We start from the raw sequence: 26,732 nt of genomic DNA, 5'->3' as shown, positions 1-26,732 counted from the left end.
TTAAAATCTTTGAGGCTTTCAAACCTGACTTCTCACACCTCCCAACTTCGGTTCTTCCCCAAAACACTAGTCTGGAGACCCCAGTCAGCCAGAATCAGCCCCTCAAGGGTCCCATATACCACCAAAGCAATAAACCTTTGCAGAAGTCCCTTCTGAAGACCCACTTGGTATCTCAGGGCTGGAGAGGAAAGCCCAGCCTTTCTCAATGTTACTTTCAGAGACTAGCACACAGGGCAGAGAAACAGAAAATGATTTTAGATGAACAAAGTCAAACATTTTGAAAATAGCTGTGTATTTGTTTTAATGAGGCCTAGGAAAATCATAAATAAGTTACCTAGCAGCACACGCACGTAAGGGTTTGTGACTGCAATTACTTGGGAGGACTTACTGATTGGGACACAGGTTTGGCAAATCAGAGAAGTGGCCTGGAGGTGACTGAAGCTTTGGGGGGACATCCTGAATTCCCGCACTCAGTGCTGCCTGATCTCCGTGCCATTACCTGTAGAATGAATGGATTGAATCCATGGACGTGAGACCGTTGGCTCACATTTATTGAGTGCCTGCTTTACTCCAGCCACCGTTATGCATGATGTTCATGTGCCCATTTTGCAGCTGAGAAAACTGAGGCCAGATGGATCAAGTGGCAGCCTGACCAGCAAGAGCTGGATTTGGCTGTCTGACCCCACACCCCCTCACTGTCTTCTCACTGTCGGGTGATTCTGCCTCCAGGGGACACTGGACAATGTCTGGGGACATCTGTGGTTGTCACAATTGGGGGTGTTCCTAAAATCAAGTGGGTGGAGGCCAGAGATGCTGCTCCACACCCCACAGTTCCAAGGATGGCCCCCACAGAGAATGAACTGAACCGAAATGTCAATAACATTGCAGTAGAGAAACCCCACTCTAAACCTCTCTTGAAAACAGGACAACAATCTCAGGACACATGATCTTCCTCCAGCCACCCACCAGTCTGATCTCACATTTTTGTGTCCTGCTCAAGAGCACTCAATGGCTCCCTAGTGCCCATCAGATGACCCTGTGCTCAAATCCCAGGTTTTGGAGAAGGGCATTGGCATGGAGCCCCCCATTCGCCTGTTTTTCATCAATCCACTTCATCCATGCCTTCATTTTTCCACTCATTCAGTCACTCACTCAACAAAAATGTTTCAATCCCCTACTATATACTAAGTGCTTGGAGAAGTGACGGGGACTCACTTCCCACCTGAAACTGCAGTGCCAACTTCAACCAGGGAAGGGCAGTGCAGGTGTGGCATGAGGGGCGGGGGAAGGATGCAGGGAAAGGTGAGCTCCTGGAAGTACCTGCAGGATGAAACTGCTTGGCCCCTTCTGAGCATGTATGGGGAAACTGAGTCCCGGAGAGGGCAGAGGCTGGGCTAAGGTTCTCCAGAGCGTCAGCTGCCAGGAGGGGTAGGAGCCGGGGCTTGGGATTTCCCCGGTGGAGGCTGCTTTGCTGTGCTACAGGAAGCTGAGGTCAGCTGTGGCCTAACAGGTCAGACCAGAACCCAAGAATGTCCTGAGCAGCTCTGCAGCCTGTCTGGGCTATGGCTCAGTCATCACCATTTATTGAGTACCCACTGTATGCACACAGGACTGGCAACACAGACCCAGTCCCTGCTCTAAAGGAAGCCCAGGAAACTCAGGGGAAGTAGACGACAATGGAACCATCACAAAACCTGAGTAAAAACTACAACGTAGACTTCTGAGATCATTGGCAGGGAGACAAGACCTGGGCTAGGGGCTCCGGGAGGCTTCTCTGAGGAGGTGGCCATTGAGATGAGAACTGAGTTTAGTCGAAGGAAGCTATGTGAGAACAACCTGGGCGGAGAAACAGACCTGAAAGAGGTGAGGGAGGAGCCATGGGGAGATCTGGGAGAAGGTGTTCCAGGTGAAGCGAACGGTGCACAAAGGTGCTGGGTAGGACCATGCCTGGCATGTTGGAGGTACAGAGAGGAGACCTTGTGGCTGGAGCAGAGCCAGTGAGAGGGAGAGGAGGCGGTGTGGACAGGGAGGCGGGGGTAGGTCATGCAGGGCCTTGTGGGCCTTGGGGAGGACTTGGGCTCTTGGAGATGGGAGCCCTCGAGGCTGTGGACAGAGGAGGGCCCTGACTGGTGCTCACAGGTGCTGGCCCTCTGGTGGCTTCTTGGAGGGCAAGCAGTCTGTAGTTGGGGGAAGAGGAAGCTGGGGGACCAGGGAGACCAAACCTGGAGGCCCAGTAAGATGTTGCCTCTTTTTTAAAATAACATTTTATTTTGGAACCATTTTAAATTTACAGAAAAAGTGTAGATATAATTCGGAGAGTCCCCACATGCTCCTCACTCGGTTTCCCCCGACACTAACATTGTACATGACATTGGTGTACTTGTGAAAATTAAGAAAGCAGCATTGCTACGTCACCATTAAGTGAACTCCAGATTGTAACCAGATTCTACTAATGTCCCTTTGCTGCCCAGGGCCCCCTCCAGGATGCCCCACTGCATTCCGCCAGCACGTCTCCTCCAGCTCTATCCCCTTCTCCCATGACCTTCACTGTCTGGGGGAGAATGGGCCAAGATTCTGTGGAAGGCCCCCCCGGAAGGTCGCTCTGATGTTTTCCTCATGATTGGACTGGGTCATGGGTCTGAGGAGAGTGTGGAAGAGAAGGAGGGTGCTGGAGTTTCAGGAAGGGCAGATTCTGGGTGTGGTGGACTTCCTGGAGGCAGAGGAGGATTGAGCAATGTCCTAGGGGTTGGGAACACAGGGTCCTGGTGCGCCTTAGTGACGGCACTTTGATGTGGGAGGAAAGAGAAAGTGAGGAAAGCCTGTAGACCTTTCTAGAAGCTTGAAATACAGTACACAGCTGTATCCAAGCTGTATTCACAGCTGTGAACACCTGAGATGGAGCTCAGGGAGGATGCCAAAGCTCTAGAAGGAAGCTCTGAAGAGAGGGAGCTGCTAAGTTTGGCATGAATTCCAGCCCTTCTGATTCCTGCCTCGGTTTCCCCATCTGTATAACGGCTTTAACGGCCTGGTTCTGACTTTGAGTGGCATCCTTAGGAAGGTTCAAATGTTCATGCATCTGGCATGTAGCAGGTGCAGGAAAGGTTTGCCTGGGTGCTCCTTATGCCTCCTTCTCCACTGCGGATCAGGAGGAGGGACACAGCCCCAGTGGGAAAACACAGGGGTGAATTATGGTGCCCCGGGGCTGGAGGGAAAGCCCCCTGAACTGTCTATAGCAAGACCTGTCCTGTGCAGTCATTGGGGGTGGGGCCCTGCTCTGATACCTTTGCTATAGTCCCTGTTTTCGGTCTGGCCTCTGCACTGCTACCCCAAGCCAGCCCCCCTCTGACCTCTCCCATGAAAGGTCCCCCACGGTGACAATCTTTATGTGCTCTGTGGCTGAACCTGACACCCTGGGAAGCTGACCTCTTAGAGTACACAGCACTGGCCTGTCTACTATGTCCAGAATATTAGGTGGCTGCCTGTGATATTCATTTATTGAGCGCCTGCTGCATACCAGGCACTGTTCTAGGCACTAGGGATACTACAGCGGTAGAGCAGCGAGGAGAGCAGACATTCAGCAAATAGTCCCGGCAACGACTGGGCAGTGAATGAGCTGCGGCTTTAGCTCGAAAACATTCCATGGCTCCCTAGCATCCATTCAAAGCATGTTTATTGAGAACCTGATTAATGCCAGACTCCTGCTACCTGCCCAAGTCATCCGTGTTTCTTATCACTACACACTACTTCACAACCCTGTAAATGGCAGGAAACTGGTGGTATTGCAGACCATTCTTGTCTATGGAAATGCAAATTAACATTGTCCTGTGAAGGCCACAGATTACTGCCCTGCACTACTGACCAGTTTTGAATTTATCTGTAAATTCATTTCAGCCTTCTTGACGCCTTGTGTGTGTTCTTCCCTTATGCTTTTCCTTGAACAGGCTGTAAAAGCTTCCTGGTTCCCACGTGAATTAATGAGCTAAGTAGACTCATAAAGCACCTTGTTTTTTTCATTGATTTTTGAGAGAGAGAGAGAGAGGAAGGGAGAGAAAGAGAGATTGAGAGAGAGAGAAACATTGATGTGTTGTTCTGCTTGTCGATGCATTCATTGGTTGATTCTTGTATGTGCCCTGGCTGGGGATCGAACTCGAAACCTTGGTGTATCAGACAGACGGCGTTCTAACCTAACGAGCTACCCAGCCAGGGCCACCTCTTCGTTTTATATTAGTGTGAGAGTCACGTTTTAACTTTTTGAAAAAAAATCCTTTAACACCGTAATACCAAAGGGCTCCATACTGCCATCCAAGGCTCCCCGCTCAGATTTCTACCTCCCAGTTACTTGTTCTACTCACCCATTAAAATCTTCAAGCCCCAAAACATTCCTCCCACTTTTCTTACTAATCACCCTGGTACCCCAGTATATTTCTTATACATCAGCAAGGGCTGTGGTTCTACCCAAATCTTTCCAGAATCTGCCCACTTCTCCCCTCTCCTATGCCTCCACCTGGCCTAGTCTCATCATTGCCCACCTGGACCATCCCAGTCAACCCAGCCCTGGTCCCCGTGGCTCCAGCCCTCTGCTTTCACAGTCTGTCCTCCCTACAGCCACCAGAGGGCGCCTGTGAACACCTGAGTCAAACCCGGTCCCTCCTCTGATCTCAGCCCTTCAGGGCTCCCACTTCCCCTCTGGGTAAAAGCCCACGTCCTCCCCAGGGCCCACAAGGCCCTGTTTGTCTTACCCCCATCCCCTCCCTACCCTCACTTCCTCCATCTGTCACTCACTCTGCTCCAACTACCAGTTCCTCCTTGCTGTTCCAGGCAAGATCCTGCCCCCGGGGGCCTTTACACAGGATGTTACCTCTGCTTGGAAAGCCCTAAATACTTCCTTCAAGTCTGCTCAAATGAATTCTCCCTAATCTTTGTTTAAGATTGTAGAATACACCCTGGCCAGGTTGGAGCGTCATCCCCGTCATCCCGAGCACCAAATGGTTGCGGGCTTTGATCCCAATCGGAATGCGTACAGGAGGTACCACGTTGGTGTTTCTCTCTCTCTTCCTCTCTCTTTCCCTCTCTCTCTTTCTCTCCCTCTCCCCCCACCCCCCACCTTTCTTCTCTCTCTGAAAATCAATGAACATATATCCTCAGGTGAGGATCAAAACAAAATTGTAAAATACCTTCCCACCTGTCTCATTCCTATTACTTGTACCTCTTTTACTTCTTTTTTCCTCTAAGACTGACCGCCCTCTGACCCAGGATACAATTTAGGATATAGTTTGCTTCCTTATTATGCCTTGCTTCTTCTCTATCTTCCTCTACCACAAGATCAGGGACCTTTGCTGAATCCCCAAAGCCCAGAACAGCACCTGGCACACAGTAGGTGCTCCATAAACACAGGTTCAGTCCCTGGGCAGTTCCGCCTCCCAGTCACATCTCCCACTGATCTTGGCCCATTCCAAAGGGTGTCAGGCTCCACCCGGAGCAAACACTGCTCCCCTGGCATCAGGCCAGGCCGAGAAGGAAGAACAGGGGCCCACACTCTCCACTGTGAACTTTCCCCAGAACTCAGAGGGCCTCACGGAGCACTGAATCAGGGAGGCAGGACTTTTACAAGATGCTGAGCCTGGGGCTTTGGTCAGGGGGCAGCCCCCAGACCTCTCTGCTCTCTACATTTGATGTCTACTTGCTCGATGGTCCTACTTTACTGTGCAGCCCTGGTCAAGTGGCTGCCCCTCTCTGAGCCAGGGTTCGACCTCTATAAAACAGGAAAGCAGCTGGCTCGACATTCTGAGGTCTGATTTTGAGTGGGGCACCTTTTCCCGTGACCCCCACAGGACTGAGCATCTATTACCAGCCTTATTGTGTGCTGTTCTCAGCAGCCCTGCTACACAGTGGGGGTCTGACATCCACTTTACAGAGTGGAAAACTGAGGCCCAGACAGGAGAAATGGCTGGAGGCTGTCTCAGTCGAGATGTGTTCCCACAACCCCACAACCCTCCAAATCACAAGCCTCTCTCTTCCTGGGGAGCTCCGTGACCACGGTACCCTGGGGTGATCCCAAATGCCAGGCCTGCCCTGTGCCCCTCACCTCGGGTGCCCATGCCTTCCTGGCCCCAGCCTCCAGGGACGCACTTGGTCCGGGACAAAGAGACTTGAGGTTCAATCAGACACTGGATCCCAGGAAGCTCCTTTTGTCCTGTGCTTCTGGGAGCAAATGACCCAGAAAAACGTCTTGCCACCGACCTCTCTGCTCTCCAGTTCTAGGCTTCCTACGCCCAGAGACCATCCTGGCTCCTTGCCCACAGACCGCTCTGGGGACTGTTGTGACAACCTTCGGCTCCCCCCCACCCCCTCCTGCACTTCACCGCCCTGAGACTTGACCCAGAGAAGGAATGGAGGGAAACAAGGTAAGGCGGCCGACCCCAGGACCCGCTTCCCCGACCTGCTTCCCCAGCTCCTGCAGGTTTGGGTGGTAGTGGAAAGCCTATGCAGTTGTCAGAAGACGTGGGGGCCTCTTCAGAAGTTCCAGGGAGCCCCCACATTGACCAAATGCCAGGCTGCCCACCTCCTACCTCCTTGTCCGACTTCCCATCCTTAGTTTGGAGGATCAAAGAGGCCAGGCTGTGCCCCTTCGGCCCCCTGGCACCACCTGGGCCAACAATGACCCTTTTAGGTCCTGGCTCTGGCGTCCTGGGCTGGTTGCCAAAGGCTGTAACTGCCAGCCAGATAATCCTTTAGAAACTATGTCAAATGCCCACACAGGAGGGTCAGTTTCCTGCTTTCCGGGGAGCTGGGGGAGGTGATCTGGGATCCCGGGTCCCCACAGTGGGGACTCTGGTCCCGGCAAGGGCCTCGGGATGGTGGGCAGAGCAGGGACTTACCTGTCTAGGAGGCTGAGTTGCCTCTGGGCAGGCAGCAGGAGCCCAGGCCTGGGCGCTCGCCTGGCATGGGGGTGGGGAGGGAACCTGACGTTTGAGCTCTGGCCTCCCCACCTGTTTGCTCAACTTTTCCTCCCTTGTGGTAGCAACAGGCTAGCAGGTCCCGTGCCAGGTGGAACCAGCGCGGCAACATACAACACGCAACATGCACAGGCGAACTGGCAGTGTGAGAGAGGCAGGGAGGCTGGTTGGGTGTGTGGCTCTGTCGTAAGGTGCTCTCACGTGGCAGCAGCTAGCCTTAACCCCTGCTCACCCAGAGGCCAGGGAGGCTGGGTCCTGCCCTGCATGTGCCAATCACCCCTGGGCCCTTGACATCCGCAGTGGGACCAGCACATGTAGGCAGGTCCTCAGGAAAGGTTTGTTGAGTAAATTAAGGAATAAATAAGTGAAACTCCTCCTAGCTAGACCCCTCTCCCCGCTGCTCCTTTTACAGCCAGAACTGCCAAGCCTTTTGCCGTGCCTTCCACCCGGCATGCCATCAGGCAAATTGTGGCAGGGCTGGCTTCTTCTCGCTCTGTAGATCTGAGAGCAAATTCTGTTTCTGTGCTACAAAGTGACCAGCCAGATTCGTATGGGGAGAAGCTTCAATCATTTCCCAGCTGGGTAGCTTCGGGTCTCCTCCGTTTCCTCATCTAAAAAATGGGAAAAACACTGGCATCTACTTCCTAGTGGGGGGCTCGAAGGGTTGAGTAAATGAGTGAATGTCCATAAAGTGCTTAGAACAGGACAGGGCACACAGTAGGTCTGCACCTTCTAGCCACTACCCTCAGGTGGCTGGTCCCAATAAATGAGATGTGGTTAAGTATAAAATACACACGGGGGCTGCAAGATGCAGTACCCAAAAAGGATAGCTTGATATTTTGAATAACCCCTCTACATTGAAATGATAATATTTTGGATATGTTGGGTTACATGAAATATATCGTTAAAGTAATCTCACCTGTTTCTATTTTGCTTTTTAAATTGTGGTTACTAGAAAATTTAAAAGAACGTTTTGGCTTTTAAATTTAAATTGCCTTGTATTGTAGTGCTCTTGGGCAGTGCTGGACTAGGTGCTTAATGCATAGTAGATGTTGAGCCTGCCTTTTTGGAATACATCTGTGTTATTTTCAAAGTGTTTATGAGCAGCTGAAATTACCTGCTGTGCTGTGCTCCTTTATCTGTCTCTTCTAGAATGTCACCTTATTGAGGTCAGGGATTTTGTCTTGCTCATTCTTGTATCTCCATGACCTAGAACAGTGTCTGGTACACAGTAGGTCCTCAATAAATATTTGTGGCATGAACGAATGAACGAACGAATGAATGAACGGAATATAGGAAGAGGGATGGACGACGCTTGGGTCCCTCGAACCTGGTACCTAGTGCTGGTGGTAATAGCCTCTATACCCAGGAGAGGGCGCCAGAAACCAGGTAACCGGCTCCAGCCAGGCGGCCTCGGTTTTCTACCCTGTAAAACGGGAACGAAGGAGCCGTGGGAGGATGAATCAAGGATCCCGAAGCCGCGGGGCCACTCAGGCCCCATCCCCTCCTGTCCATTCTCTGTCTATACGCTCCTGTCCCCCACTCTGGCGCTGGTTTGGTTTTGTCTTTTTACATTTTCATTTTTTTAAATTAAATTTTATGCATACATGCACTTTAAAGAGTCGAGTTCTAATTCAGGCTTGTTAAAATTAGCCAAGTGGCATTGTCACCCCCCAATTTCTCCCTTCCTGGAGGCTCTGTCCCCTTAACTTCTTTTAAGCTAAATTATGTTGACATTCACTTCCTCGTCTCCAAATAATGCCTGTTTTACCGCTTCTTGATTTTTCAGTTTTATATTGACTTCCCACCAGGAGACGTTTAGAATCAATGCTGAAATTGATTTTTTAAAACATTCTTTCATTTTCATGATCCTTATCACCCTTTTCTAGCTGTCTGAACTAGTGCTTCTCAACCTCTTTGAGGCATCCACATTGTCTCAGGGGGCTCACTGGGGCCCAGATGATGGGGCCCCACTCAGAGTTTCCGACACAGGAGGTCTGGGGTGGGACATGAGATTCTGCATCTCTACCAAACTCCTGGGTGACACCTCCCCAGCACCCTAGACAATGATGACGAACCAATGTCTCCGGAACCAGACAGGCCTGGGTGAAAACATCCCAGCTCTGTCCCTCACTAGGGGGTGCCCAGCACCCCCACAGAGGAGATCATTAGTTATGAGTAAAACTACAATTAGCAGCATTTATTACTTCCCAAATCATGACCTCACCATTAATAACTGCCCAGTCATGCCATTAATAAGTTCACCAGTAGACTTTAATAACAACAGTAACACAATTATTCTTCGTATAAATAACACCGATTCTCAGCGTGGTTCTTTGCATGATTGTCTGAGCTCCTGTTGGGGATGGTAACAGTTTTCATATACTTGATTAATATTATCAAATACTTATTGTTTTCTAGGCATAAGGTTCTGTGTTAGGTACTGGGAATAAATTAGTAGTAAGAAAACAGATCCCTAACTTATGGAGATATCCCATGCAAAGGCTTTAGCTCTGAGACTAGCATTTAATAATAATATTATTACGTATATTTACCATCATATTATAAATAACATTATATATATTAGTACATTATATATTTTTAAAGATTTTATTCATTTATTTTTAGACAGAGGGGAAGGTGGGAGAAAGAGGGAGAGAAACTTCAATGTGTGGTTGCCTCTCATATGCCCTCTACCGGGTACTTGACCTAAAACCCAGGCATGAGCCCTGACCAGGAATCGAACCAGTGACCCTTTGGTTTGTAGGCCAGCGCTCAACCCACTGAGCCACACCAGCCAGGGCTAAATATCAATGTTACTTATATAATAATATGTTCATTTTATTTAATGATATCTTTATCAATATTATTACATATAATATACATATTGTGTATAATGAAAACTAAACTTTACTACATTACAATTACTGTTTAAATTAAAACATTTAACAGTAGTTTGTGTTGCTTATAATATAATGATAAGTAATGTATTAGTTGTAAATATCCCTATTTCATGTATAATATTAGTGCTATTGCAATGTTGACTGGAATGGCGCTGCCCTTCCACACCATGGGCGCATGGGGGCGCTGGAGGCACTCCCGGGCCGGCCGCACTTAGGCCCCGCCCCCGAGCTCCAATAGGCTGCGGGCGCGGTGCGCGGTGGCGCAGCGACTGGCCCCGTCCCTGGCCCTCCCCCTGGTCCCTGGGCTCGGCTCCCTCCCTCCACCCTCCAGCCGGCGGCGGTTGTTGTTCAGCGGCGGCGGCCGCTGCTTGGGTCGTAACCTCCGGCCGCCCGCTCGCTAGTCGGTCCGCGCGCGTGGCTATGGAGCTGGAAGTGCCGGACGAGGCGGAGAGCGCCGAGGGGGGGACCGTGACCTCGGAGGTGACCTGGGCTGCGGAGAGCGGCGCGGCGTCAGGTAACGGTTCCGGACCTCGCGTCCCTTCGTTCTCACGGAATGGACCCGCTTGCCCCCCCTGCTGGGGCCCAGTGGTCCCGTCCAAGAGCCGGAGGGTAGTCGAGACCCGCTGCGGGGACACCGGAACATTCCACTCGGGGGTGCTCGCGGGGGGATGGAACACCCTACGCCCTGATCGGGGGACTCGCCGCGCGGGGCTGGAGGGAGGCTGGAACGCTCCACCTGGGGGCTTGGAGTGGCACCGCCTATTTCGGGGATCCCTTGGTGGGGGGGCGCCGGGCTGGGGGCGGGAGTGGGTGCAGGGCCCCATTCTGAGAGGCTGTGGGTGGAGCATCCTGCTTTGAAAGCGTGCAGGGAAGACCCCCCCACTTAGGACGCGTGGTGGGTGAGTGTTCCGCCTCCTGCTGAGGGCGTTCGGGGACGACGTCCCTTCATTCTTGGTGTGGCTGGGTTGTTCTAAGTGTGTGGAATGGTGAAGTACCCCTGTTCCCTTGAGGGGACCGTGTCTCCAAGGTAGGGCATGACGGGGTGACACTGTTTCAAATGTGCCCTCTTGCCTGGACACATTCTCTGGGTCACACACCTTACCGGTATCAGCTTCCTGGCCTCACCCCTTCCCTTCACAAATGGTCACCCCTATGGGCACATCTTATTGGTTGGGAAGGCCAGGGGCAAGTGGGGTGGAGGAGGGAGGGTCTTTGTGGCCATCTGGGTCAGCCTCCTGACTATCTCATCTCTCTTTGTGGAAGTCAGTAGACCCAGTGTCTGGGGCACTGTCCTTTTCTTCCCTGTCTGAGCTTTAGCTTACCTTCCTCTCTCAGGAGGGGGCTAAGGGCATGACATCTCAAGGCACCTTCTGAGTCGGGACTCTTTAAGCAGACCTGGGAAAAGCAGGCCTTTCTAATGCTTTTCCCTGGACACGGGGGTCTGCTGTAGTCATGTAGGGCCGTTGCTTCTTGGTGCTCCTCTTCTTGGCCTGCCTTTCTTCCCCTCCAGCAGAACAGGTGTGGGGAGTAAGCTAGCCTCGCCCAGACCCACCAGCTCCTGGCTTGCCTTTCCCTGGGGTGGAGTATAGAGCCACTGCGGTTCCTTCTCAGTTGAGGTCACAAGCTCTCCAAATAGGAAGTTTCCTGATCTAAAGAACCCTGTGCTCCTCCCAGGCAGCCCTCGTGGGCGGAGTCCTGTAGACACCCACATGGGCATCCATCCTCCGTCTCCCCCAGGCCTCCAGAAGCTTTCTTGGCAGTCAGGGAGATGCTCTGCTGCCTGGGAGCTGGGAGAAGCGGGGAGAGAGAGAGAGAGGATATGAATCCTGTGCTTTGGAAGACTCCCACTGCTTCCTTTCCCACTGCCATTTGGAACGTCTGGTAGATGACCTGTTTCCTTCCGACCATCCAGTCGCCTCGCCTTCTTTCAGCTGGTGCCTTTGCCAGACTAGCACCGTGAGTGGTTGAGGGCCCCAGCGAGGTTCTTTCTCAGCCTGCTGAGCTCCATCATCGGCCCTCTGGCCTGGCTGGTTAGAGACAAAATAGCCGCAGACTAAGTGACCACTGGAAAGCTGTAGAGCAAACATTCGTCTTATCAGGGGCTGGGTGAGCTGATTGGGGACAGATAAAGTCCCAGCCCCTGGGTCTGAGCATGGGGCCTGGAAGATACTGGCTGGCCCTCCCTTCCTGTCACTGAAATCCACAGAAATCTGCCTTCTCCAGCAAATTACTGATTTTATTCTCCTTAAAGAGCTGCCTCTCCCCCTCCAAACCCACTTCTCTTGACTTAATTTCTGTGAGGCTTGGGTGATAGCTGTCCACGCTTTTCCTGTTGCGGTATAAATATATAAACACATAAACGGGTCTGCATGTCCTCCACCGTGATGGCTCATGCTGCACCAGGGTCTCCCCTCTCAGCACTATTGACTTTTGGGGCCAGAAAAGTTTTTGTTTTAAGGAGCTGCACTGGGTGCTGGAGGGTGTTGAGCAGCATCCTTGGCCCTGACCCACTCGATGCTAGGAGTTTCTCCCCCCAGTTGTGACAAATATAGTGTCCCAGATACGGCTCAGTGTCCCCTGGAGATAGTCACCCTGGGGGAGAGCCACTGCACTATACCTGTTATTTTGTAACTTGCTTGCTTTTAATCTGTAATAGTCTGGATTTTCCCCCCATGCTAGTATCAGTTATTTTTTCAGAAGGAGAATACGCACTGTGGCTCAGAGGGCGGGAACTCCAGAGTCACACTGCCTGGACTCCCCTGAAGAGTAAATGCCTGGACCTCTCTGAGCCCTCAGTGTCCCCATCTGTGACATGGGGTGAGAGTGCTTGATGTATGTCAGCGACAGCTGCCCCGGGCACCAGCCATTGCTGATTCACCAGCCTCCTGCTGAGGGACATTCAGGCTGTTTCTGGAGTTGCCTTTTGCTGTTACAGGCGGTAAATGGCTTGTCTTTGAATGTGGGTGCTTCGATCCCCACGAGTTGGAGTCCCACGTTGGAGTAGCTGGGTCAGGGGCCAGCAGATTGAAAAGTGGCTGTTAGCACCCGAAGGCTTGCCAGGAAGGTGCGGCCGGGGCCGAGAGAGACTGTCTTCCCACGGCGTTGCCAGCTCCAGATGTTATCAGCTCTGCCGTTTTGGCCAATCTGATGGGAGGTGAAACATATATCTCATTGGTGTTTAGAATCTGGTTACTTTAAATGCCTGGGCTCCTGAACTCTAGTTCAGAGAAGGCCTGATGGGATTCTTCATTGGCTTTTGGGGGTTGTGTGGGGCGCCTCATTCCTGGGGGCTTGGGCACGTTCGTGGGGCCAACTGTGGGCTTTTGGGCTGAGCTGTGGTCTGCTGTTTCAGAGCCGTTTTCCTCCTGTCCTTCCTGTTCCCGTGGTATCTCAGAACAGTCAGCTTCTTCCCAGACCTCCCAAACCCTCCTACATCTAATCTGGTAGCCAGTTATGTCTGCCTTGCCTTCAAAATGGACCCAGAATCTACCCACTTCTCCCCCTCCTCTGCCTCCACTTGGTCCAGCCCCATCATCCATTTCTGGCCTGATCCCCGCCGCTTCACGTGCTCCTGGCAGCTCACTTCAGAAGACTCCCATAAAAACTGACTCAGATCCCACCCGTTCTCTGCCTACAACCTCCAGGACTCCCAGCTTCCTCCCGGTAAAAGCTCAAGTCCTGCCCATGGTTCAGAAGGTCCTGCATGACATGCCCCCCTCACCTCCCCCCTTCTCCCCCTCCCGCCCCCTCACTCTGCTCCAGCCACACCAGGGCTCACCATTTCTCCAACACACCAGACATAGTCCCGCCCCAGGGCCTTTGCATGAGCTGTGCCTGCTGCCTAAAACACTCGTCCTTCATATCTGTGTCATTTGCTTCCTTAGCTCTTTCAAATTTTTGCTGAAATATCTCCTCCTGCATGGGGATATTTGAAGGAGGCCTGGGAGAGGGGTCGGACTGCAGCACGGTCCAGGCAAAGGCCTGGTGTGCTTGAAGAACAGTGAGGGGCCGGCACCACTAGAGGCCTCCTCTGTAGCTGTGGGCGAATGGTAACCAGGGATTGCAGTGCTCTCTCATCCCCTCACTGAGAGTGAGTTGTGGCCTGAGGGGACAGAAAGCTCCCAGGCTGAGTTTCGCCCTGGCCACTTTCTAGGAATGCAACCTAAGGCACTTTGGACTGGCAACATCTGTCTGCCCTGAGGAGAGGCCTTGGGAGCTGGACCATCTTTACCAGCCGGGGACACTCCACCTCAGTGTCTCCGTCTGTGAAGTGGCCTTGATGACCGTGCCTTCCTCGTGGGGCTGGACAGAGTGAATGGAGGGGCGGAGCCCTTAGAGGGGCTCCTGGCGTGTAGCCAACTCCACGTGAGTGCTGGGGTTTTCCTTCCCTGGGTCCACACGCAAATCAAAGGGGACTTTACACCATGAACTGCTTCTTGCGGGGCCTGACACAAGCTGGGGTGTGCGGTGGGTCTCTGAGCACGTGCAGCTGCCTCGACCTCCGCCACCAGTGCGCACTGGACAGTCACCGAGCGCCTGCTGTGGGCCACGGGGCTGGGGCGGCGGGGCGGGGGTGTGTTCTAGGTGCCTAGGGCAGTCACATCTGTGACCAGGGGGATTCCCTTGCTGCCCTCTGGCCTCTCAGATTGGTGGGGCTGGGGTGGGGTACACAGATTAGACCAGGGGCTGCAGTCTGTGGCCCCCTGGACAAATGCTGTCCACCGCTGGTTTGTGTCACTGAAGTTTTATTGGCACATGGCCACGCCCATTCACTCACATGTTGTCCGTGCCGCTTTCATGCTGCAGTGGCAGAGCTGAGTCTCCAGACGGAGACCTGACAGCCACGGTGTGGAAAATATTCACTCTCTGGTCCTTTACGGAAAATGTTTGCTGACCCTGAGTAAAACCATGCTGGACAGAGGCGGGTGCGCAGAGGGGAGTGGAGCCTTGCGGATTCCAGGGCCTGCCATAGGTGGGCAGGAGAGGAGGCGACTGGAGTGAGAAACAGCAGCTGAGGGTGGAGCTTTCAAGCAGAGGGAATGTGCAAAGGCCCTGAAGCCAGAATGAGTGTGATTTCTTTGAGCAACAGAAGCTGTAAGTCAGTGAGTGGGGCAGTGGCTGAGATAGGCAGGGCCAGCGACATGGGGCCCTGGAGGCCCTGGCTCTGCCTCAGTTTGGTTCTGAGTTCAGTCTGTGGTGCTGGTGGGTTGGTGGGTTGAAGCCGGGCAGGGGGCACAGAGTCAGGTTTACAGAGTATGCTCTGGCTGCTTGGTGGGGGAGGGGCTGCAGAAGGGTGGGTGGGTCTGGACCAGGGGTGGGGCATGGGGGTGGAGGGAGGTGAGGGAGAGGAGGAAACCGGGACTGGGTTTCAGTCTGTGTGCCCTGGAGTGGTTGGTGGGGTGGGGAGGGCCCAGGAAGGAGCAGGTTGGGAGGCTGAGCTTGCACTGATGTGGGAGGAGCAGCAAGGGGGTTGCTGCTGGTGGAGCCTTCTGGACTGGGCTGGGTGGCCTGGGGCTTGGCCTGGGGGGACGCTGCCTTGACCTGGGACCTCTGAGCATGTGAGGTCCCTGCTTTCCACCTTGATGTTTCCTCTGAAGATGAGGGCAGTGGGGTCCCGAGGATTTAGGGGTCCAGAAATAGGTGAGGCCTGCAGGCCCCGGTGGCACTCTTTAAATGACACCTGCATGACCTGGGTATTTACAGAGGGGGAAGGAGGGCCAGACTCCAGGGTGGTCCTGGGCCCCCAGGCCTTACGTTCCTAAATCCTGCCACTGTGACCGAGTCGCATGTCACTGCATGTGACAAGGCAGATTGAGACCCTGCTGGGGATTTTCCCTCTGCTGCCAGCTGGACTCATAGCCCGGGCAGCGGGGCTGCACTGTGCAGGGGATTACTGACCAAGGGGATTAGCCGGGGAGCCCTGCATGGCTCTGTGCCTCCGGCCCGTCAGGCTGCACCGGAGGGAGTGGGGGCCCCGGGTGCTTGAACCAGTGGAAAGGAAAAGTTTGGGGAACTGACCTCTGTCTTCGATTGAAGAAAGGAACCCTAACATTTTGTCACAATTGTCCCCTTTCTCTTGCCCATGCGTCATGCATACGTGTAGTGGTATTTATCCTGGATGGGGGGCACAGGGTCGCTGTTGAAGGTTTAGGGGTTTGGGCTTCGTCATATCCTGTGGGTGATGTTTCTCACACTTGTCCTTATGTGCTCCCTACTGGGAGCTGTCTTAGCTGGAAGTGCGTGAAGCGTTTTGGAGATGGTACAGTGTGTGAGCAGGTGAGTGACCAAGGGGGTGGGGGTGGATGGAGAAGAGACAGAAGGAAAGCCAAGAAATGGGTCCCAGCAGCCATGGGAGGAAGTTGCTCAGCTGTTCTGTGCCTCAGTTTCCTCATTCGCAAAGCAGGATCACAGACATGCCTTCCTCTCTGGTTCACACAAGGATCAGATGCACCAGCGACCAGGAAATGCTCAGGACAGGGCCCAGCCTGTGGCGGATGCTCAGGAAGTGGGGAGCAAAGGCACACAGTCTGGGCTGCCTGGGCCAGCGCTGTGCGCCTCCACGTGGTAGGGCGTCTGGGGGGCTGTGCGGGGCAGCACGGTCAGCCTGGAGTCTGGACGGGCTGCCCCCAGGGCCCCTTGGCCTGCTGGCTTGGTGCAAGCCCATTTGGCTGTATGACTGGGCCACGTCTCTGTCGGGGGGCCTGGGCCTCGCTCAGGGTGGCTTAGGACCCGCTGTGTGACAGACATCCCTGTAGCTCAGTGGACTGTCTCCGAGGCTCGTTTCTCACTTAATGCCCAGTGTCCCTGGCAGGTCAGCAGGGAAATGACCTCGTTGTAATCACCCAGAGACTCGGGTGGTGGGGCTGCTGTCACCCCGAAGGTGCCCAGTGGCCTGGCAGAGGTGCACGTGCAAACCCTAGGCCACAGCTGCGGTTTCGGTGTCGTTATTGATAGGGCCTCTGGTCAGGCTCAGAGGAGCTGGCATGGGTAATACATTCTGAGCGTGCTGGACAGGTGATGGCATTTAGTGGTGGCCAGTCTCATGTTCTCATAGTGCTGCAGAGTGTCACCTGCAGGGTCATCTCTGTTGGCTGAATTCCTGGAGGCAGAACTGCCGGCGTAAAGGCTCCCTCCATGCCTGTGGCATTTGAAAGGTGCCACCTATGTTCAGATATGCCTGGGATGCGCCTTAGTCAGGCGTGGGGAGGCCCACAGATCAGAAGGTGACTGCCACTGGGAAGTTATGGGGGAGGGGCGCAGGGCGCGTGGGGGAGCCCCAGGAGCGGGGCGGGGGGGGGGGCGGGGGAAGCACGGGCCTTTTGGGGGAGTTTGTTAGGACACAGTGGACAAGGCAGGGTAGGTACACTGAGCAAGCTCACGATTGACCAGTTTGAATAATTCAGTTGCTCTGCCTGACGGGGGCGCTGGTACCTGGCCCTCCGGTGACTGGGGCAGGGGGATGGGGGCTTGTGTGTGTGAGCTAGATAAGGAGGTGGGTGAGCGTGTGGGTTGCTTGGTTTGTACATTGAAGGCACACTCACAGGGAACTGTTTGTGATCGCCGAGTTGGCCAGTGCCAGGACGGGACAGTCCCCCAGGTTCGCGGGCCCGAGACGCCAGAGCATCATCAAACACAGAAAGTAAAAAAGGCAATTAACCCGGAGGCGAATGGAGCGACCTGAGTCCCCGGCAGCAGGTGAGCGCTTTTGCCCATCCCCTTCTCCCATCTGCGCCCGTCTTGTGGGTGCAAAGCAACGTCTCAGCGTAATTGCGATTTAGGTTTGTCTTGTGAATAGGAGTGAAAGCTCTCCATACAGTTTTTCCTTTTTCTGTGTCAATTTTGTTTTATTAAAAATATATTCCAGCAACAGGAGCAAAGACAAGTCTGAGATAGAGTCACTTGCCCCCCCCCCCCCAGGTCACACAGGGACGGGGACAGCATACCCCTGCAGTATTCTGTAATTTTGTCAGAGCTGGGAGTTGGAGCAGCACCCTTGAGGGAGTCAGGGCCACCGCTGAGGCCGTCTTCTTGTCTTCTCTTGGGCAAGTTCTGGGGGTCCTGCTCCCAGCCTTCTTGGTTCCTCTTTACCTCTCACCCCATTTCTGCATTTAATCACACACATTTGAGTGCCCTTAATTCACCTTCTGGGAACTGTATAATTGTATCTTTCTCATATTCAGTTGAGTTACCCATCTTATTGATTTGCAGGAACTCTTTATTATGGGGGGGGTTCTTTTAATTTACGGTACAAGTGCAAGTCGTTTTTCCCCCACCTTTTCTTATGATGCCTATTAATGCCAGCTAGGTAGTTTTGTTTTTCCATGGTCAAATTCATCAGTCTTTCCTTTTGTGGTTTCCCAGTTCAGTCTTATAGACAGAAAATTCTTCCCTGTTCTGAGGTTATAATTAAATTCTTCTAGTACCTCTATAATTTCACTTTTTTAATGTTTAAATTATACTATGTTTGGACTTTACTCTGCTATAAGGCATATGAGGGTTTAGTTGATTCAGACTTTTCCAGGTGGCTCAGTGTTGTCTGAGCCCAGCCTTCTAGAGAGTCTGCCTTCCTCACCCCTTGAGACCCCGCCCTGATCCATTCACCAGACTCCTGCAGGCAGCCAGTCTATTTCTGGACTTCCTCTTCTGACCTGTCTCGTGTGTCTCGCGTGTCTCGCGTGTCTCGCGCAGCAGGCGTGTCTTAAACTACAAGCAATCACAAGCTTGCTGTGACAAAGTGACGGCCAGACCCGGCCAGACCCGCACGCAGTGGGACGTGCATGTTTCTGTCCCTCCCTCTCTGTTTCTGCAGAGGTGATGACCGTCATTCCAGGCGTTTCTTCTGTGCCCGTACCTGCCTATCTTTGCCTATGTTATTCTTTTTTACATATTTTTTTCTGAAAACTTTCAAGCCTGCAGGAAAAGTTACAAGAAGGCGAAGGTGAACACCTATACACCCTTCACTGAGGTTCCCCAGCTGTTCCCGGTCACCTCACTGCATTGTCTCTGTGTGTGCTGTCCTGCTGGACCATTGGAAGGTCGCACACGATGTCTCTCTGTCCCTGTGCAAAAGCGGCTGGTTGCTGTCACTCGCGGTTCTGTTCCGTAACATGGCCACAGGTAGCAAACCGCTGCTCCGGAGGGAATGCAGGGCTCACATTCCTGCAGGTCTCTGGTCCACAGTTCTCAGCTGATCAATAAGTAACCTCGCGTTGTGTGCGTTTCTGCGTAGACACTGTATGTAGCATGCACCGTTGCTTTATTAACACTGTGCCCCCAGCCCCGTCGCTCACGCCTGAACCAAGCTTCTGTGACACGTGTCTGCTCGGTAAGACACGGCTTAGGAATCCTAGACAGCACTTCAGTTCTGTGCCAGAGAGACATTTTAAACAGCAAAATCACCAAGAGAAAGCACAAAAATGCAAAAGAAGTGGCACTTGCTAGGCTGTGAAAAGGGCACTTATATTTACACTACAAGAGCTGAGACAAGGAGGCAGAGCGTCGCCCGGCTGAACCCTGGCTAGGTACCTGTGGGGGCAACACAGTTTTTCACTGCCTGCCCGAGTCTGTGAGTGCAGGCGAAAGCCCCATGGGGGTTGATGTGGGCTCACAAATAAGTTTTACCCAGAAGGTGAGTTGCAGCTATGGAATTTGTGAATAGTGAGCATCGTCTGTGTAACGTACAAGCGAAGGTACTCTGGCTTAGTGCGGGGCCCAGGGTAGGGAAAGCAGCATGGGTGCGGTAGGCGCCGTTTCAGCAATTGGTTCGGAGTTGTTCTGAGCTGGAACTGTTTGTCCCCTCTCCAGGGTTCAGTCCAGGATCACACAGCACTTGGAGACATGGGGACAGTGGGGTCACCTGAGGACCCATGCCTGGACAGGCTTCCTTCCTGGTCTGACAAGTCCTCTGTGGACCTTGACCCCACTGCCCAAACCCTTCCACCTGAGGACCCATCGAGAATGACCCACCCTCCCCACCTCATCTGTCCTCCACCTCACACACCTGCGGACCTCTGCTCTCTCCTCCAGGAAGCCCACCCAATTCCCTCAACCCAGGGCACTGAGCCTGCTGAGCCTTTCCCCCCGTCCTCATGGAACCATGCATGGTGGTGGTTGTCCACCAACCTGTGGGCCGGCTTTGCCCAGAGCCTTTGGCCCTGGACTTTGGCAGCAGGGCTGTGCTGGGCACAGACAAGTGTTCGGCCATGTTTGTAGCATGAGTGGTAAATGTTCTAGAACCTTCTTTCTGTTTTTCTTGAACACCGGGACTTTGGAAAACTGTCCAGCTAGCAGCTTAAAGCCAGCAGTCCTTCCCCCACCCCACGTCCTCTGCGAGGCTTCCTGTTTACCACTCTGGAAGTGCGCTCATTCTGTGCAGGGAGATCAAGGGAGGGCGAAGAGCAGAGCGGGCAGAAGGAGTTGGGGCAGATCTCCGTGGGGGGGAGGAAGGGCAGGGTGGCTGCTGTCAGGGCTCTGCCCCTTGGGGTCGGCCCCTTACTCCATCCGTGCTGCCGCCTAGCTGCACCCTCCCCTCCGGCCACACCACACCCTTCCACGCCCTTCGCTGTTTCCCGCAAAGCGTCCTGTCCTCCACCACAGGGCTCTTGCGTGTGTGTGTGTGTGGGGGGGGGGGGGGCTGCCCTCCCCCTTAGAATTCAGCACTGGCTTGTGATTGTTCTTTCCCTTCCCGTGAAAAGATGGCACGTGTTCAGGACAAAATGCAGGCCTGGCCCCACCCCCAGGCACGTCTGCTGCTAGCTTCTCTGTCCCCTTGTGAGGCACTTGGCCACGCAGCAGTGCCCTGGTCACATACCTCCTCCCGTTGTGTTTGTAAAACACACTTCATTCTGCACTTTGACTTTTTCTAAACACTTTTTTGGGGTAATAGCTTTATTGATATACAATTCAAACACCACACCGTTTACCTAAAGTGTATAACTCATCGGTTCTTACTGTTTGCACAGCGCTGTGCATCCATCACCACAGTCAGTTCTGAGACTCTCTCACCCGCTCTGACGAAGTCTGTCCCAGTTAGCGTCGCGCCCCAAGTCCCCTCCCCACCGTCCATTTCCTGTCTCTGTGAATCTGACTCCTCTGGGGATCCCGTATGAGTGGAATGCACACTATTTGACCTTTTATGACTGGCTTATTTCACTCAGCACCCCCAAAAGAAGCCGCGCCCATCAGCAGTCATAATAGTTGCTTTCTATCCCCCTCCCCAGCCCCCGACAACCACTAAACCCACTGTGTCTCTGTGGATTTGCCCGTTCATGTGTCATATAAATGGAATCACTGGTTCCAAGGTTCATCCATGTTGTAGCAAGTGTTAGGGCTTCCTTCTTTTTCAGGGCTGCATAATATTCCTGTGTGTGTGTGTGTGTGTGTGTGTGTGTGTGTGTGTGTGCATGTATGTATGGACACTGTGTTTATCTACTTACCAGTTGATGGACTCATAGGTGTTTCCAGCCTTTGGCTGCTGTGAACCTGCATATATGGCTTTTCTGTGTGGTTGTGTGTTTCTGTTTCTGTTGGGTGGATGCCTTGGAGCAGAATGCTGGGTCACATGGAAACTTTGTGTTTACATTTTGAGGATCAGACTGTTTTCTTTCTTTCTTTTTTTAAGATTTTATGTATTTACTTTTTGAGACATGGGGAGGGAGGGAGAAAGAGAGGCAGAAAAACAGCAATGGGAGAGAGAAACATCAATTGGTTGCCTCTCACACGCCCCCAGTGGGGGGCCTAGCCTGCAACCCAGGCATGTGCCCTGACTGGGAATTGAACTGGCAACCTTTCTGTTTGCAGGCTGGTGCCCAATCCACTGAGCCACGCCAGATTGTTTTCTGTGATGGCCACACCATTGTACATTCCCACCAGCCATGCACGAGGGCTTTGATTTTTCCACTACACTTGTTTTGTCCATCTTTTTCATTTTTAAGATTTTATTTATTTATTTTTAGGGAGGGGGGAGGGAAGGAGAAAGAGAGGGAGAGAAACATCAATGTGTGGTTGCCCCTAGCCGGGTACCTGGCCCATAACGCAGCATGTGCCCTGACTGGGAATCGAACCAGCGACCTTTTGGTTTGCAGCCCGCGCTCAATCCACTGAGCTATACCAGCCAGGGCTATTTTATGTGTTCCTTTAAATTGTGGTAACGTTAGTTAATAATATATACATTTCAGGTGCACACCATCATTATTTAATGGTGGGATTACTAGAGCATGCTCTCCATGAAAAGTCCAGAGTCCATATGATGTGCTGTGAGTCACTTGTGTGTGGCGTGAGGTAGGGCCCAGCTTCATTCCCTGCGTGTGGAGATTGGGTGTCCCCACACTGCTTGTTGAGAAGGTTTTCTTCCTGTTGGTTGTCTTGGCACCTCGCTGAAATCGGTTGACTGTGAACGTGCAGGTTAAGTTCCGGACTCTAAGCCAGTCCCTGGGCCTGTCTTTGGGCCAGTACCGCACTGTGCTAGTGACTAGCTTTGTAGTAAGTTCTGAAATGGGGAAACATGAATCTTCCGACTCTGTTCTGCATTTTGCCTTTTAATGTATTAAGTCTGGCTTGGTCCTCGGTCTCTGTCAGTGCAGCTTGGAACTGCCACAGCCTTTGAAACACCTGTACAGTATCCCATTGGAGGCATTCTGGCCCTTCATCTAGTTTGCTCATCCGCTCTGTGCGGAGCACCTGCCGTGTGCCAGGCCTAGTGGGAAGGGCATAGGTGGTGGGGCCTGGAAAGGGCACAGGAAGAGGCTGAGCAGGGGTCAGTCAGCACCAGGTGGCCCAGGCCTTGCCCCTGTGGGCACAGACGAGGAGCAGACGGAGATGTGTCCAGGTGGACGACACTATGTTGAAGTGTCCGGTTGTAGCAATCACTGCAAAGCAGTTGCCCCCAAACACGGTGGCTTTAAACAAGAATGAACACTTACTATCTCACTGTTTCTGTGGTTCAGAAATCCAGGGGTGGCTGAGCGGGGTGGTTCTGGGTTGGGGTCTCTCACGAGGCCGCAGGCAAGCTGATGCCTGGGGCTGCCCCATCCAAAGGCGTGGCTGGGGCTTCCTCGGGGTGGCTATCGGGAGCGCCTCAGCAACTCAGGGCACTGAGTGCACTCCTGGTGTGTGAACTTCTTCCCCAGGGAGCAATCCAAGAGCAAGGTGAGTGTGGCAGCGTCTTTTACGACCCTGTGTCAGAAGTCCCACGCTGGCACTTCAGCCATATCTGTGGGTCACGCCCACCGGCCATTGCAGGAGGATGCGGACACCAGGGGCCACGGCATCAGACAGCTCGTTTGGCTCCAGAGCCTCCCATTCTCACCTGTAGAACTGGGTGGTCATACCCTCGCCTCAGGGGCAGACGGAGGCTTGAGCTGTGTGGTTACTATGTACCTGGCACAGGAGAACCCTCCACGTGCAGGAGCTCCTACAATAACCCCAGGGCCCAGACGGGCGTCTGGGGCCTGGTTCGCGCCCGGCTCAGCCACCAACTTTCTGTGGGACTTTGAGCAAGCCCTGCCCCCTCGGCTTTGGGGTGAAACAGAGCCAGCTTGGCCCCTAGGATTCCCGAAGCTCGGACCAGTTCCTGCTGGGAAATTGGCCTGGGGCTAGAATGGTGAGCGAGTGCCTGGCCCAGGCTCCCGTTGGCCTGTAGTCTCACTGGGGGGCATCCACCCTGTGAATGACAAGAGCCGGCCCACGAGGCCTCCAGCTGAGGGGCCCCTGTGGCTCTGGCATTCTGGAGCCAGGTGCAGCATCCGCAGCCCAGCCCAGCCGCCGGAGAGTAAAAATATATCTGGGAGGAAAACTGGGCCAGAAACCTCTCACGTGGGCCCTGAGACAGCGCGTGATCCTTGCCAGGCGTCTGCGGGGGGGGAGCCGCCTTCTGGGGGAGCCCTCTCTCTGGTGTGCTCTGTCCAGCCGTCCTGGGACATGGCTCCAGGCTGCTGGCCCTTCCCCAGCGGCGATGTGCAGTCATATATCTGCCATTGGGACCTAGTGTCCCCTTGGGGAGCCCCTGTTCCCCACAGCCAGGCAGAGTGGTGTTAGCTCCTGGGATGGGGACCTAGCAGCCAGAGCTGCATATGCCCCACATGTGACCGGTGAAGTCTTGCCCTGGACTTTGTGGGGGGCACTCAGACACCTGCCTGGAGGAGACGGTCAGCAGGGAGGGCAGCAGGTATAAGGCAGAGTGCTTGGGAGCCCCCAGGTCCAGCCAGGCTTGAGGCCCACCACCTCTGACTTCTCCACTTACGCACTTAGGCAAGCTTTCATGTGAGGTGCCAGCTGATCTCTGTCATATCTGTTTAATTCTGCCCTTGTGGAGATTCGTCCGTTAGTGGACATGGCTATGTTCTAATAAAACTTTATTTATAAAAATAGGTGGTGGGCGGGTATGGTCGACAGGGAGGTTTCTTGGCCTCAGTTGTGTTAACAAATAGCCCCCAACACACACCTTTTTCTTCAGGCAGCACGAGTTGGGTTTCTGTTCAACACAAAACATCCTCATACCGCTTCTCTGAGCTTTTCCCCTCTGAGAAGAGAGGAGACAGGCGCTGCTTGGGACGGGACAGGGCAGGCCAGAGGCACCGAGGGCTGTGGCCTTGCTGGGTGTTCAGCCCTTGGTCAAATGTCCAGCTCCAGGCAATGTGTGCAAGATGAGTGTGTAAGCGCTTCCCCTGTAGCTCCTAATGGTGCTCACCCGCAGCCTCCTCCATGAGCCCTCCAGGTTTCTTGCTCGGTGAATACTCACTGAGGTCTGCTCTGGGCCCAGCACTGGGCTGGTGCAGAGTCACTGAGGGGGACAGGGAGAGAAGGCCTTCCCTGTGGAGCTCCACTGAGGGCAGGATGTGAGGGTGGAGCATCAGAGGGAGTGGCCAGGGTGGCCAGGAGAGGGTCACACCCTAGGTCCCAGGACTGCACAGGAAGCATTCACTGAGTAGAGGGGCAGTGGGGAGGAACGGGTGCAGTCAGCAGCAGGGCCCAGGGCCTAGGGGTGCAAGGGAACCTGAATAGTGGAGGGCCCGAGGGAAGAGCCCCGAGGGGGTGCCAGGCTGGAGGGGTGGGTGGGAGCCAGGCTGGGCTGGGGGGCAAGGGGAGTGAGGAGGTTGGGAGTACCTGGGGGCAGTCAGAGGTAGGGGGGTGACTCCTGGGAGTGCCTGGGTGGGGGCCAGGACAGTGTGCCCGGGGCTCCAGTGTGAATGGATGCAGGCTCCCCTCACCCCAGCATCCAAAACTGTGGAAGAATACCAATCTCCATGGTCGTGATGCCATGGGTGACGCTGGGCAGTGTCCTCTGCGTGGCAAGGGCTCTGCAGAAGGTCACCCAGGCCCAGAGATAGCACACAACTGGGCACGTCTGTACGCAGGACGGAGCAAAAGTTGATCAACAAACTCTAGTGAGCCAGCAGCATTCCTTGCGGGGCCAGTGCTGAGCCCACCAGGGACTCTGTCCTTGAGCCCAGTTGAGACAGGGGCAGGTGACCAAGTGGCTGCAGAATGTTGGGCCAGGTGCCTGGAAGCCCATTGGAGAGCAGCAGCTCCACCTGGGGCATCAGGGTGACCTCTGAAGTGCTTCTTGAGGGAGAGGCCGGTTGCCTGTTCAGACAGGTCAGCCGGGGCCGTAGGGACGCAGGGTGCGTGGGGGTGGGGAGCAGAAATGTTTGCCGACCTCTGACTTAAAGGCTAGAGAAAGATCTCACTAACCTACATACTGGTATATTGGTGTCTTTTATAGTATTCTGTGCTTTTCTGGGTGTTTAAACTCTTTTTTATATAAGATTTTATTTATTTTAGAGAGATGGGAAGGGAGGGAGAGGTGGGAAGAGAGAAACATCAATCGGCTGCGTCTCGCGTGCCCCCAAATGAGGACCCGGCTGCAACCTGGACATGTGCCCTGACCGGCTTCGCCTCAGCCTTGAACTCACCCCAGCCCCTAAGCCTCACTCTCCTCAGCCATAAAGTGGGTCCACGGGCGATTGCCCTGGGGGGTCGGGGAGGGTTGGGGACACGGCTGGTAGAGCTGGTAGAGCACGAACGAGGCTGTGTGGGGAAAGTGCATGTGTTGTAGATTTTTTTTTAAAAAATGATTGTTTTCTGTGACAGCGTCCCAATTTTCCCCGTTGCGCTCTCCTGCCCCGCCCCCTCCACAGCCAGTCGCCACCCTGCTGTCCACGTCAGCGGGTCTGTTACCTGTTCCTTGACTGGACTCTTCCCCTTCTTTCACCCCTCCCCCCCGCCCCCCGGGTCGCTGTCAGTCTGTTCCTTGTTTCCACACCTCTCGTTCTATTTCGCTCATTTGTTTGTTTTGTTCATTAGGTTCCTCTTACAGGTGAGATCACATGGTATTTGTCTTCCGCCACCTGGCTTATTTCACTTAGCATCATGCTCTCCAGTTCCATCCATGCTGTTGGGAAAGATAGCTTCTTATTACAGGAAACTTGAAACAAGACAAAACTAGACAGGATAGCACAATTGAATATGTTTTTATCATGAAACATTGTAAATACCCAGAGAATAGTGTAAGGAACCCCCACATACTTCCTGTCCCCCTCCATTTTTACATTGCTGCGTTTGCTTCAGGGTCCTCCCTGGGCACTGCTGACGTCATGCTGGGCCGCTCTTTGCTCGGGTGGGACCGTCCTGGGCACCACGGGGTGCTGAGCAGCATCCCTGGCCCCCACTTGATGCCAGGAACACTCCCAGTCGTGACAACCACAGGTGTCCCCAGACACTACCCAGAGTCCCCTGGGGGCAGAATCGCCCCAGTTGAGAACCCCTTACAGATCACTTGCCTCCAGCAGGGCTCCTCTGGCCCCTCTCAGGAAATGTTTGCTGACCTCTGACTTAAAGGGTAAACAGAAAAAGGTCTGACTCACCTACATAATGA

At 53.7% G+C, this 26,732-nt stretch overlaps 2 protein-coding genes across 14 annotated transcripts in view; one reads left to right on the top strand and one right to left on the bottom strand.

Annotated features, from left to right (window-relative positions):
• TJP3 (tight junction protein 3) overlaps nt 1-7,109 on the bottom strand; it is a 28,580-nt gene extending 21,471 nt beyond the window's left edge. The window contains exon 1 of one of the 3 annotated variants that reach the window (XM_024569143.4): nt 6,879-7,109. The gene's annotated coding sequence lies outside the window, so the exon portion shown is untranslated. Of the gene's footprint in view, nt 1-6,562; nt 6,842-6,878 lie in introns of those variants that run through there. The other 2 variants (XM_024569144.4, XM_024569147.4) reach the window with 2 other exon arrangements.
• The window catches only part of PIP5K1C (phosphatidylinositol-4-phosphate 5-kinase type 1 gamma), a 54,461-nt gene continuing 32,682 nt past the window's right edge, over nt 4,954-26,732 (top strand). For 6 of the 11 annotated variants that reach the window (XM_045202334.3, XM_024569149.4, XM_045202332.3 and 3 more), the window contains exon 1: nt 10,158-10,373. In XM_045202334.3, the coding sequence (XP_045058269.1) occupies nt 10,280-10,373 (94 nt within the window). In that variant the 5' untranslated portion in view covers nt 10,158-10,279. Of the gene's footprint in view, nt 5,027-6,245; nt 6,405-10,157; nt 10,374-17,402; nt 17,555-26,732 lie in introns of those variants that run through there. The other 5 variants (XM_024569152.4, XM_045202331.3, XM_024569151.4 and 2 more) reach the window with 5 other exon arrangements.

This window comes from Desmodus rotundus, chromosome 9 (assembly GCF_022682495.2).
Source record: "Desmodus rotundus isolate HL8 chromosome 9, HLdesRot8A.1, whole genome shotgun sequence".
Lineage (NCBI taxonomy): Eukaryota > Metazoa > Chordata > Mammalia > Chiroptera > Phyllostomidae > Desmodus > Desmodus rotundus.
Note: the sequence above shows the minus strand (reverse complement) of the source record. Positions and strands in the feature narration are given on the sequence as shown.